Source organism: Nomascus leucogenys, chromosome 22a, assembly GCF_006542625.1.
Source record: "Nomascus leucogenys isolate Asia chromosome 22a, Asia_NLE_v1, whole genome shotgun sequence".
NCBI classification, from domain to species: Eukaryota; Metazoa; Chordata; class Mammalia; order Primates; family Hylobatidae; genus Nomascus; species Nomascus leucogenys.
The window spans coordinates 78,956,359-78,969,316 of record NC_044402.1 but is presented as its reverse complement, the minus strand read 5'-3'; the positions used below and the strand labels follow the sequence as shown (position 1 = coordinate 78,969,316).

At 40.6% G+C, this 12,958-nt stretch overlaps 1 protein-coding gene across 1 annotated transcript in view; it reads left to right on the top strand.

Moving 5' to 3' along the window:
- The window catches only part of TTN (titin), a 278,608-nt gene that overhangs the window by 248,680 nt on the left and 16,970 nt on the right, over nt 1-12,958 (top strand). The window contains exons 314-330 of the mRNA XM_030802350.1: nt 804-1,091; nt 1,204-1,503; nt 1,736-2,038; nt 2,145-2,450; nt 2,553-4,319; nt 4,685-4,978; nt 5,682-5,969; nt 6,086-6,385; nt 6,482-8,548; nt 8,648-8,950; nt 9,048-9,353; nt 9,451-9,741; nt 9,837-10,133; nt 10,259-10,564; nt 11,443-11,748; nt 11,834-12,115; nt 12,291-12,884. Coding sequence (XP_030658210.1) covers nt 804-1,091; nt 1,204-1,503; nt 1,736-2,038; nt 2,145-2,450; nt 2,553-4,319; nt 4,685-4,978; nt 5,682-5,969; nt 6,086-6,385; nt 6,482-8,548; nt 8,648-8,950; nt 9,048-9,353; nt 9,451-9,741; nt 9,837-10,133; nt 10,259-10,564; nt 11,443-11,748; nt 11,834-12,115; nt 12,291-12,884 — 8,598 coding nt within the window. The remainder of the gene's footprint in view (nt 1-803; nt 1,092-1,203; nt 1,504-1,735; nt 2,039-2,144; nt 2,451-2,552; nt 4,320-4,684; nt 4,979-5,681; nt 5,970-6,085; nt 6,386-6,481; nt 8,549-8,647; nt 8,951-9,047; nt 9,354-9,450; nt 9,742-9,836; nt 10,134-10,258; nt 10,565-11,442; nt 11,749-11,833; nt 12,116-12,290; nt 12,885-12,958) is intronic.

Below are 12,958 nucleotides of genomic sequence, written 5' to 3'. Positions count from 1 at the left end.
TTCAGAGCCCTCTCTATCATGGTTAGTCCAAAATGCAAATTCTTCACCATTCTGGAAAATAAGTGGCACATTCAACTCAACAATGTTTTGAAAATTAAACGTCATGAGAGTCAGGTATCCTGTGACACTTTACCTAAAAGATCTCCATTTGCTAAGAGAAAATTGAGCCACTATAGTGTCTGGGCAAAAGTATCCACTCCCATCTTCATGCTGAGGGTCTCAGGGCTGTTCATTATTTATGAATCAGGCTTTGTGGGCACTGAATCAGTGTTTATGAGAGTATGAAGCAAGTCAAATTTAGTTATCTTTCTATATAATTCCAAACAGCATGGCAGAAAATCTGTCCAGTGAGGTAGCTCTGTGGGTAGAGAATTCAGACTTTAAGGGTCTGACATGAACCATCCACACTTGGATATCAGTGAACTGGGAAGGGAAAAGAAAAAGAATAGGAGGTGCTTAGAAGAAAAGGAAAGAAAAGCTAAAGTGAAAGAAAATGTTTAACAGCTTCTTCCATGATGTTCTCACTACCATATCCCATTTCATCACTGGAATAAAGCAGCTAATGGACTTTAAACACATGTAAAAGGTGCTTAAGCCCCTGCACAACTCACAGTCTTTCTACCCCATCTGAGATAGAAGATTGGCCTATAAATTTTTAATTTTTAAATAATAATTGCATAGATTATAACGATGGTGTGTATGTATAATTTAATAATGGCCAATGACCTTACTTTAAGGTTGGTGAAACTATTTTTTTCCATCCTTATAATATTTTAAATATTTCTCATCTGTTTTTCTTGCAGGTGGTCCTGTAATTGATTTGCCTCTAGAATATACAGAAGTTGTCAAATACAGAGCAGGTACATCTGTGAAGCTCAGAGCTGGCATTTCTGGCAAACCTGCGCCTACCATTGAGTGGTATAAAGATGATAAAGAATTACAAACCAATGCACTGGTGTGTGTTGAAAATACCACGGACCTCGCATCTATACTCATCAAAGATGCCGATCGCCTTAATAGTGGATGCTATGAATTAAAACTAAGGAATGCCATGGGCTCAGCCTCAGCCACCATCAGAGTACAGATCCTTGGTAGGTGCTGAATACAGACCACTGTCATATTACATTTGCCTAAAGCTTAGTAATTTTGAATAAATAGGCTTTAAAGAAGTACTAACATCGTGTTTTGTCCTTTCATTGATAGACAAACCAGGCCCACCTGGTGGACCAATTGAATTTAAGACTGTAACTGCTGAAAAGATTACCCTTCTCTGGCGGCCTCCAGCTGATGATGGCGGTGCAAAAATCACTCACTACATTGTGGAAAAGCGTGAGACAAGCCGTGTTGTGTGGTCTATGGTGTCTGAACATTTGGAAGAGTGCATCATTACAACCACCAAAATTATCAAAGGAAATGAATACATCTTCCGGGTCCGAGCCGTGAACAAATATGGAATTGGCGAGCCACTGGAATCTGATTCCGTTGTAGCCAAGAATGCATTTGGTGAGACACGATTTCATTAGAAAACTGAAACGTGAAAAATTTAAAAATAAACTATGCTAACCTGTGCATATGCTTTTTCTTTTATGTAACACCTGTCTCATTACCATCCTTTTCACAAGGTGAAAAATATAAAAAATAAAACCAATATTCTTAGAAAGAACGTGAACATCAAAGGTATAATTTATCAGTAATGTTGATTCTTGTACCTTGCTTTCCTTTCCTTTCTAAATAGTTACACCTGGGCCACCAGGCATACCAGAAGTGACAAAGATTACCAAGAATTCGATGACTGTTGTATGGAGCAGGCCAATTGCAGATGGTGGTAGTGATATAAGTGGCTATTTCCTTGAAAAACGAGATAAGAAAAGCCTAGGATGGTTTAAAGTACTAAAAGAGACTATCCGTGACACCAGACAGAAAGTAACAGGACTCACAGAAAACAGTGACTATCAATACAGAGTTTGTGCTATAAACGCTGCTGGACAGGGTCCATTTTCTGAACCATCTGAATTCTACAAAGCTGCTGATCCTATTGGTAAGTGCTCATACCTGCAGCATCTTCACCTGTGTCTTCTATATTCGCCTGTGTGACTAAATTGTACATGATTGTGTAATTATTTTATTGTGAATGGCCATTCCAGATCCTCCAGGTCCACCTGCTAAGATAAGAATTGCAGATTCAACCAAGTCATCCATCACCCTTGGCTGGAGTAAGCCTGTCTATGATGGGGGCAGTGCTGTTACTGGGTATGTTGTCGAGATGAGACAAGGAGAGGAAGAGGAATGGACTACTGTCTCTACCAAAGGAGAGGTCAGAACTACAGAATATGTGGTATCCAACCTGAAACCTGGAGTCAATTACTACTTCCGGGTATCTGCTGTAAACTGTGCTGGACAAGGAGAACCTATAGAAATGACTGAAGCTGTACAAGCTAAAGATATACTTGGTATGTACCTACTGGTTTATGTTTTTTAGTAAGCATACTTCCAGGAAATCACTCGTTTTTTGCTTTTAAAATTCACTGTATATATCCATTTTATGCCTACAGAGGCACCAGAGATTGACCTGGATGTGGCTCTCAGAACTTCTGTTATTGCCAAAGCTGGTGAAGATGTACAAGTGTTGATTCCCTTTAAAGGCAGACCTCCACCTACTGTCACATGGAGAAAAGACGAGAAGAATCTTGGCAGTGATGCCAGATACAGCATTGAAAACACTGATTCATCTTCATTACTCACCATTCCTCAAGTTACCCGCAGTGATACAGGAAAATATATTCTCACAATAGAAAATGGAGTTGGTGAGCCTAAGTCTTCAACTGTGAGTGTTAAAGTGCTTGACACACCAGCTGCCTGCCAGAAACTACAGGTTAAACATGTTTCTCGAGGCACAGTCACTTTGCTCTGGGATCCTCCTCTCATTGATGGAGGATCTCCAATAATTAATTATGTCATTGAAAAGAGAGATGCCACCAAGAGAACATGGTCTGTCGTGTCACATAAATGTTCTAGCACATCCTTCAAGCTAACAGATTTGTCGGAGAAGACTCCATTCTTCTTCAGAGTCCTTGCAGAAAATGAAATTGGAATTGGGGAACCCTGTGAAACAACAGAGCCAGTGAAGGCTGCTGAAGTACCAGCTCCTATACGTGATCTCTCAATGAAAGACTCAACAAAGACATCTGTCATCCTCAGCTGGACCAAACCTGACTTTGATGGTGGTAGCGTCATCACAGAATATGTTGTAGAAAGGAAAGGTAAAGGTGAACAGACATGGTCCCACGCTGGCATAAGTAAGACATGTGAAATTGAGGTTAGCCAACTTAAGGAGCAGTCAGTCTTGGAGTTCAGAGTGTTTGCCAAAAATGAGAAAGGACTGAGTGATCCTGTCACTATTGGGCCAATTACAGTGAAAGAACTTATTATCACACCTGAAGTTGACCTGTCAGATATCCCTGGGGCACAAGTCACTGTGAGAATTGGGCACAATGTGCACCTTGAATTACCTTATAAGGGAAAACCCAAACCATCCATCAGTTGGCTGAAAGATGGCTTGCCACTGAAAGAAAGTGAATTTGTTCGTTTCAGTAAAACCGAAAACAAAATTACTTTGAGTATTAAGAATGCCAAGAAGGAGCATGGAGGAAAATACACTGTTATTCTTGATAATGCAGTGTGTAGAAATGCAGTCCCCATTACAGTCATCACCCTTGGCCCACCATCAAAGCCCAAAGGACCCATTCGATTTGATGAAATCAAGGCTGACAGTGTCATCCTGTCATGGGATGTACCTGAAGATAATGGAGGAGGAGAAATTACTTGTTACAGCATCGAGAAGCGGGAAACTTCACAAACTAATTGGAAGATGGTGTGTTCAAGTGTTGCCAGGACGACTTTCAAAGTTCCTAATCTAGTCAAAGATGCTGAGTACCAGTTTAGAGTGAGGGCAGAAAACAGATATGGAGTCAGCCAACCACTTGTCTCAAGCATTATTGTGGCAAAACACCAGTTCAGGATTCCTGGTCCCCCAGGAAAGCCAGTTATATACAATGTGACTTCTGATGGCATGTCACTAACTTGGGATGCTCCAGTTTATGATGGTGGTTCAGAAGTTACTGGATTCCATGTTGAAAAGAAAGAAAGAAACAGCATCCTCTGGCAAAAAGTTAATATATCACCAATATCTGGAAGAGAATATAGAGCTACTGGACTGGTAGAAGGTCTGGATTACCAATTCCGTGTATATGCTGAAAATTCTGCTGGCCTAAGCTCACCTAGTGACCCAAGCAAATTTACCTTAGCTGTTTCTCCAGTAGGTAAGTGATTATTATGCAAATACATTTAGTTTAGCAATTGAACATATTAGAAACAAATATATCAAAGAACGCTTTTCTTCTCTGCATCACCTTCTTACATATCTTCTTGTCACTAGAGAACTGGTCATGTAAAGCAAGAGGAATGATTTTAAATCAGTCTAATAAAATAATTTGAAGTTCATTTTAAAGACTATGAAATGGAAAGTTGAAATTAATGACCAAAATGAGTTTGGGAGATTGAATAAATTATTTATTATAAAAATTTTATTTATTAGAATTATTGAATAATTTTATTGTTCTTCCAGGGATGATTAAGACCTGGTTACAAATGTAACGATGCATTTACCTTCCTTATAACTTTTTAGACCCACCTGGCACTCCTGACTACATTGATGTCACCCGGGAAACCATCACACTTAAATGGAACCCACCATTGCGTGATGGAGGCAGTAAGATTGTGGGCTATAGCATTGAGAAACGGCAAGGAAATGAACGCTGGGTGAGATGCAACTTTACTGACGTCAGTGAATGTCAGTACACAGTTACAGGACTCAGTCCTGGGGATCGCTATGAGTTCAGAATAATTGCAAGAAATGCTGTTGGAACTATAAGCCCGCCCTCACAGTCTTCTGGCATTATTATGACAAGAGACGAAAATGGTAAGCATTTACAACTTATTTCCAATGAGACTAAGAGCATTCACATTTTTAAAAAACACATTTGGCCCTTGGCCTGTAAAATGGGAACAGAAAACAAATTACCCAAGGTTGCTAAGTGGATGAATTATGTCTTTCTACCTTTCAGATGAAAAGAAGAAAAAAATAATTGGCATCAATTATTTTTTCTATTATTTCACTCCATTCCCATATAAAGAGCATGCAGCAAGTGAGAATGAGTTTTTAGCTTTGTAATTTTCGCCACTTACAGTAAATAAAGAAAAGGTCCTCGAGAATAAGTGTCCATCTTTACTGAAGTTATTAAAATACAACATACATCCAACAACACAATCATCCCCTTGCTTGAATGCAGCTGATAGCCTCTTAAAAGAACTTGTGTGACTGTGCAGCAGTATTAGGAAGTCAATGATCTTGATCTGTAAATGTTTCACTTTTCTTTTTACAAAGAGCAATGCAAAATTAAAAACATGACAGGCATTTCAAAGGGAGTAATTAATAATAGGCAAATATTTAACCCCATAGTCCAAATTCTCAATTATCAATCCTATTTTCAAAATGGCCTTTGGTAGCACAGTACAAATCATTACTCTTCCGGGCCTTGTGATATGGCACTACTGAAAAATATATATTTATGTATGTCTTTATTAAGCCAAACTAATACATAGTATTTCTCTTTCTTTTATAGTTCCACCAATAGTAGAGTTTGGCCCTGAATACTTTGATGGTCTCATTATTAAGTCCGGAGAGAGCCTTAGAATTAAAGCTTTGGTACAAGGAAGACCAGTGCCTCGAGTAACTTGGTTCAAAGATGGAGTGGAAATCGAAAAGAGGATGAATATGGAAATAACCGATGTACTTGGATCCACCAGCCTATTTGTTAGAGATGCTACTCGGGACCATCGTGGTGTATATACAGTGGAAGCCAAAAATGCATCTGGTTCTGCAAAAGCAGAAATTAAAGTGAAAGTACAAGGTACTTTTAAAATAGCTTCTTAATGTTACGATTTATGAACTTGGATTAGAGACATGCCTAGTTGTATTTTAATGGACAAGGAAAAAGAAACTAACTCTAGAAACTTTTTCTTATAGATACACCAGGAAAAGTAGTTGGGCCAATAAGAATCACCAATATTACTGGGGAGAAGATGACTCTGTGGTGGGATGCTCCACTCAATGACGGTTGTGCTCCCATAACCCACTACATCATTGAAAAACGGGAAACTAGCAGACTTGCTTGGGCACTAATTGAGGATAAATGTGAAGCCCAAAGTTACACTGCCATTAAACTAATAAACGGCAATGAATACCAATTCCGTGTTTCTGCAGTTAACAAATTTGGTGTTGGCAGGCCACTTGATTCTGATCCAGTGGTTGCTCAAATACAATACAGTAAGTTTGCATTTTTACTAAGTGGTACTGTGTCAAAAGTTTAATCTTCCAAGCAAATGTATCTAATTGATTTGGGGTTTTGTTTTTGTTTTACAGCTGTTCCTGATGCCCCTGGCATTCCAGAACCTAGCAACGTAACAGGCAACAGCATTACCCTGACATGGGCAAGGCCAGAATCAGATGGTGGCAGTGAAATTCAACAGTATATCCTTGAAAGAAGAGAAAAGAAAAGCACAAGATGGGTAAAAGTGATCAGCAAACGACCAATCTCCGAAACAAGATTCAAAGTCACTGGTCTGACAGAAGGCAATGAGTATGAATTCCATGTCATGGCTGAAAATGCTGCAGGAGTTGGACCTGCAGGTGGCATCTCAAGACTCATTAAATGTAGAGAGCCCGTCAACCCACCAGGTCCTCCCGCAGTGGTCAAAGTAACAGACACATCAAAGACAACTGTGAGCTTAGAATGGTCCAAACCAGTGTTTGATGGTGGCATGGAAATAATTGGGTATATTATTGAAATGTGCAAGGCCGACTTAGGAGACTGGCACAAGGTGAATGCAGAGGCATGTGTGAAAACAAGATATACAGTCACTGATCTACAAGCAGGTGAAGAATACAAATTCCGAGTTAGTGCTATCAATGGTGCTGGAAAAGGCGACAGCTGTGAAGTGACCGGCACAATTAAAGCAGTTGACCGGTTGACAGCTCCTGAGTTAGACATAGATGCAAACTTCAAACAGACTCATGTTGTTAGAGCTGGGGCCAGTATTCGCCTCTTCATTGCCTACCAAGGTAGACCTACTCCTACAGCTGTGTGGAGCAAACCAGACTCTAACCTTAGCCTTCGGGCTGATATCCATACAACAGACTCCTTCAGCACCCTCACTGTGGAAAACTGCAACAGAAATGATGCAGGGAAATATACCCTTACTGTGGAAAACAACAGTGGTAGTAAGTCAATCACATTCACCGTAAAAGTGCTAGACACTCCAGGCCCACCTGGCCCAATTACCTTCAAAGATGTGACCCGGGGATCTGCTACATTGATGTGGGATGCCCCTCTTCTTGACGGTGGTGCCCGAATCCATCATTATGTGGTAGAGAAACGAGAGGCAAGTCGCCGTAGTTGGCAGGTTATCAGTGAAAAATGCACTCGTCAGATCTTCAAGGTCAATGACCTGGCAGAAGGTGTTCCATACTATTTCCGTGTTTCTGCAGTAAATGAGTATGGTGTTGGTGAGCCCTATGAAATGCCAGAACCAATTGTAGCCACAGAACAGCCTGCTCCACCTAGGAGACTTGATGTTGTTGATACTAGCAAATCCTCCGCAGTCTTAGCTTGGCTTAAACCTGACCACGATGGAGGCAGCCGGATCACTGGCTACCTGCTTGAAATGAGACAAAAGGGATCTGACTTCTGGGTTGAAGCTGGTCACACCAAACAGCTGACTTTCACAGTAGAGCGTCTTGTTGAGAAAACTGAATATGAATTCCGCGTGAAGGCCAAGAATGATGCTGGCTATAGTGAACCCAGGGAAGCCTTCTCTTCTGTCATCATTAAGGAGCCTCAAATCGAGCCCACTGCTGACCTCACTGGAATTACCAATCAGCTTATAACTTGCAAAGCAGGAAGCCCATTTACCATTGACATACCAATCAGTGGTCGTCCCGCCCCCAAAGTAACATGGAAACTGGAAGAAATGAGACTTAAAGAGACAGATCGAGTGAGCATTACAACAACAAAAGACAGAACCACCCTGACTGTAAAGGACTGCATGAGAGGTGACTCTGGAAGATACTTCTTGACCCTGGAAAATACAGCTGGTGTTAAAACATTTACCATCACAGTTGTGGTCATTGGAAGGCCAGGTCCAGTAACCGGCCCCATTGAGGTCTCATCTGTCTCGGCTGAATCGTGTGTCCTGTCATGGGGAGAACCTAAAGATGATGGAGGCACTGAAATTACTAATTACATAGTTGAAAAGCGTGAATCGGGTACAACAGCTTGGCAGCTTGTCAATTCCAGTGTCAAGCGCACTCAAATTAAAGTCACTCATCTCACAAAATACATGGAATATTCTTTCCGTGTCAGTTCAGAGAACCGATTTGGTGTCAGCAAACCTCTAGAATCAGCACCAATAGTTGCTGAACATCCATTTGGTAAGAAAAATAAAAATCCTATTTGAAAGTCTCTTATTAAATGTTTCCCCTGAATTTTGTAAAATTGTATTCATACTTAATACCTTTGTTTATATTTAGTCCCACCAAGCGCTCCTACCAGACCTGAGGTCTACCACGTGTCTGCCAATGCCATGTCTATTCGTTGGGAAGAACCCTACCACGATGGTGGCAGTAAAATCATTGGCTACTGGGTTGAGAAGAAAGAACGTAACACAATTCTTTGGGTGAAAGAAAACAAAGTGCCATGCTTAGAGTGCAACTACAAAGTAACTGGTTTAGTAGAAGGACTGGAATATCAGTTCAGAACTTATGCACTCAATGCTGCAGGTGTTAGCAAGGCCAGCGAAGCTTCAAGACCCATAATGGCTCAAAATCCAGTTGGTATGTATCACAATTTAAGGACATATTTGTTTATTATTACTGATTCTAGTAGAACTCAGAGTGGTATATTTTAACCTTATTTTTGCATCCCTTCTAGATGCACCAGGCAGACCAGAGGTGACAGATGTCACAAGATCAACAGTATCACTGATTTGGTCTGCCCCAGTGTATGATGGAGGCAGCAAGGTTGTGGGCTACATCATAGAGCGTAAGCCAGTCAGTGAGGTAGGAGACGGTCGCTGGCTGAAGTGCAACTATACCATTGTATCTGACAATTTCTTCACCGTGACTGCTCTCAGTGAAGGAGACACTTACGAGTTCCGTGTGTTAGCCAAGAATGCAGCAGGCGTAATTAGCAAAGGGTCTGAATCTACAGGCCCTGTCACTTGCCGAGATGAATACGGTAGGAAATAGTCAACATTCTCCTTTTTAAAATTATCACAATTTATGTGAAAATAAACTCTCAGATATTCATTCATATCTGTTTTGGCTACTGACAGCTCCACCCAAAGCCGAACTAGATGCCCGATTACACGGTGATCTGGTTACCATCAGAGCAGGTTCTGATCTTGTTCTGGATGCTGCAGTTGGTGGCAAACCTGAACCCAAAATTATCTGGACCAAAGGAGACAAGGAGCTAGATCTCTGTGAAAAAGTCTCTTTGCAGTATACTGGCAAACGAGCAACTGCTGTGATCAAGTTCTGTGATAGGAGTGATAGTGGAAAATATACTTTAACAGTGAAAAACGCCAGCGGGACCAAGGCCGTGTCTGTCATGGTCAAAGTGCTTGGTAAGCATGTCAAATGTTCTCACATTTATATAGCATTTTCTAGTGTGGGCAGGAAGAATGATCTTCATCATGGCTTGTCATTACACCTGTTTCAGATTCCCCTGGCCCATGTGGAAAGCTCACCGTCAGCAGAGTAACACAGGAGAAGTGCACTTTAGCCTGGAGCCTTCCTCAGGAAGACGGAGGAGCAGAAATCACTCACTACATCGTGGAAAGACGCGAGACTAGCAGGCTCAACTGGGTGATTGTTGAAGGCGAATGCCCAACCCTATCCTATGTCGTTACCAGGCTCATCAAGAACAATGAGTACATATTCCGAGTGAGGGCAGTAAACAAATATGGCCCTGGTGTGCCTGTTGAATCAGAGCCAATTGTAGCCAGAAACTCATTCAGTGAGTATTAACACTTTTAAACAATTTGACAGTTGAAATGTAATAGAATCAGGGGAGAAGGGAGAAGGGCAGTCTTATCAATAGTAATTTTGTGCAATTCTGATCATCCTTATTTTCATAAACAGCTATTCCATCACCACCCGGCATACCTGAAGAAGCTGGGACTGGAAAAGAGCATATCATCATTCAGTGGACAAAACCTGAATCTGATGGTGGCAATGAAATCAGCAACTACCTAGTAGACAAACGTGAGAAGAAGAGCCTGCGCTGGACACGTGTCAACAAAGACTATGTGGTGTATGATACCAGGCTGAAGGTGACCAGCCTGATGGAGGGTTGTGATTACCAGTTCCGGGTGACCGCAGTGAATGCAGCTGGTAACAGTGAGCCGAGCGAAGCCTCCAACTTCATCTCATGCAGAGAACCATCATGTGAGCTCCAAGAATCATACATAAATACAATGCTCCTCAAAACTATATGACAGATAATTTTCCAACACACAATTTCTAAGAATTTTTAGAATTTATGAATGGTCTAGAAAAGCATATGCTTATTCGCATGATCATAAATATAGCTTGTCAGAGAACATTTTAACTATTACATCTGTTAAGTTAGCAATTAGAATTGCTAAAAGTTGTACAGCATTTTCCAATTAATGAAAAAATATTCTACTATCAATATGAAAAGAATCTATAAATTTTCCTTAGAGAAAAATGCACTGTACTGTAATAACTGAAAAGAAAAATGGCAAAACTCCTTTTAAGAAGAGGTTTAGCAGGAACATACAGTTTGTAGTGGTTTCATAATTTACTGACAAAATAATTGTCACAAGAGCTTCAAAAATAAGTGGCAAATCCTTTTACAGAGTCTGAGCCCAAGAACTATAAAGGAATAGTCACTGGGACTGAATTGGGGGAAGCTAAGGAAACCAATTCCTGTATTCATTAGAAATGTATTGGTGGCAAGTGATACTAACCCAGTGAAAGATAAGCAACTAAAGAAAAGTCCCTAAGAATGGGTACTTTAAGTAATGAGTTTAGCTAACAGAGAACACACGGTAAAGCTAGCCAAAGAAGTAAGGAAGAAATATCTACTTTCCTAAAGCAATTTAATTCTTAAGATAATAATATTAAATTATAATGTGGCATGCTGTGTTGTCCTATAATATCAGGAGCCCAGTTAATAAAGATTATCTTGGTGAGTGTGGACAACAGCAATAATGCCTTTGTGAGTCTTGAAAACAAACAATACAAATCTCAACATTTCCTTATTTGCCTAATAGCTGCATCTCACTTTTTAAATTCCACAGATACCCCTGGACCACCTTCTGCTCCAAGAGTTGTGGATACCACCAAACACAGCATTAGTTTGGCATGGACCAAACCCATGTACGATGGTGGTACTGACATTGTAGGATATGTTCTGGAAATGCAAGAGAAGGACACTGATCAGTGGTACCGAGTGCATACCAATGCCACAATAAGAAATACTGAATTCACTGTGCCAGACCTTAAAATGGGACAGAAATATTCCTTCAGAGTTGCTGCCGTGAACGTGAAGGGTATGAGCGAATACAGCGAATCAATTGCTGAAATTGAGCCCGTGGAAAGAATAGGTATTTATCATAGAAGCTTTTAGGTGAATTATTTTCTTCTCACACCTGTCCATGAATTAATTAAATTTTGTCATTAACTTTCCAGAAATACCAGATCTTGAGCTTGCAGATGATCTAAAGAAGACTGTGACCATCAGGGCTGGGGCCTCCTTGCGCTTGATGGTGTCTGTATCTGGAAGACCACCTCCTGTCATCACGTGGAGCAAGCAGGGCATTGACCTTGCAAGCCGGGCAATTATTGACACCACTGAGAGCTACTCATTGCTAATAGTGGACAAAGTTAATCGGTACGATGCTGGAAAATACACAATTGAAGCTGAAAACCAATCTGGCAAGAAATCAGCAACAGTCCTTGTTAAAGTCTATGGTAAGCATTTTACTTAAAATTGGCTATACAATGAGTAGATCCTCTAAAACAATATAGCTTGACCTATGATTGATCACCTCTTTAGAGAGGAACTATGTTGATTATATTGCCCCAAGGAAAAAAAAAAAAGCTATCAGGCAAATAGGAAATATGACTCTTTCATTCTGTTTTTCAGATACTCCTGGTCCCTGTCCTTCAGTGAAAGTTAAGGAAGTATCAAGAGATTCTGTGACTATAACTTGGGAAATTCCCACGATTGACGGTGGAGCTCCAGTCCACAATTACATCGTTGAGAAGCGTGAAGCTGCCATGAGAGCATTCAAAACAGTAACTACCAAATGCAGCAAGACACTTTACAGAATTTCTGGACTTGTAGAAGGAACCATGTACTATTTCAGAGTGCTGCCAGAAAATATTTATGGCATTGGAGAACCTTGTGAAACATCTGATGCAGTACTGGTCTCAGAAGTGCCTTTGGTGCCTACAAAGCTAGAAGTGGTCGATGTCACCAAATCCACTGTTACCCTTGCCTGGGAAAAACCACTCTACGATGGTGGTAGCCGACTCACTGGATATGTTCTCGAGGCCTGCAAAGCTGGCACAGAGAGATGGATGAAGGTTGTCACCTTAAAACCCACAGTCCTAGAGCACACTGTTATTTCCTTAAATGAAGGTGAACAATACTTATTTAGAGTGAGAGCACAAAATGAGAAAGGTGTGTCAGAACCAAGAGAGATTGTCACAGCTGTGACTGTACAAGACCTCAGAGGTATGTACCAAATGGCCAAAAAAAAAAAAAAAAAAAAAACTAAAGTAAAATGAAAACATTCAGAATTCATAACA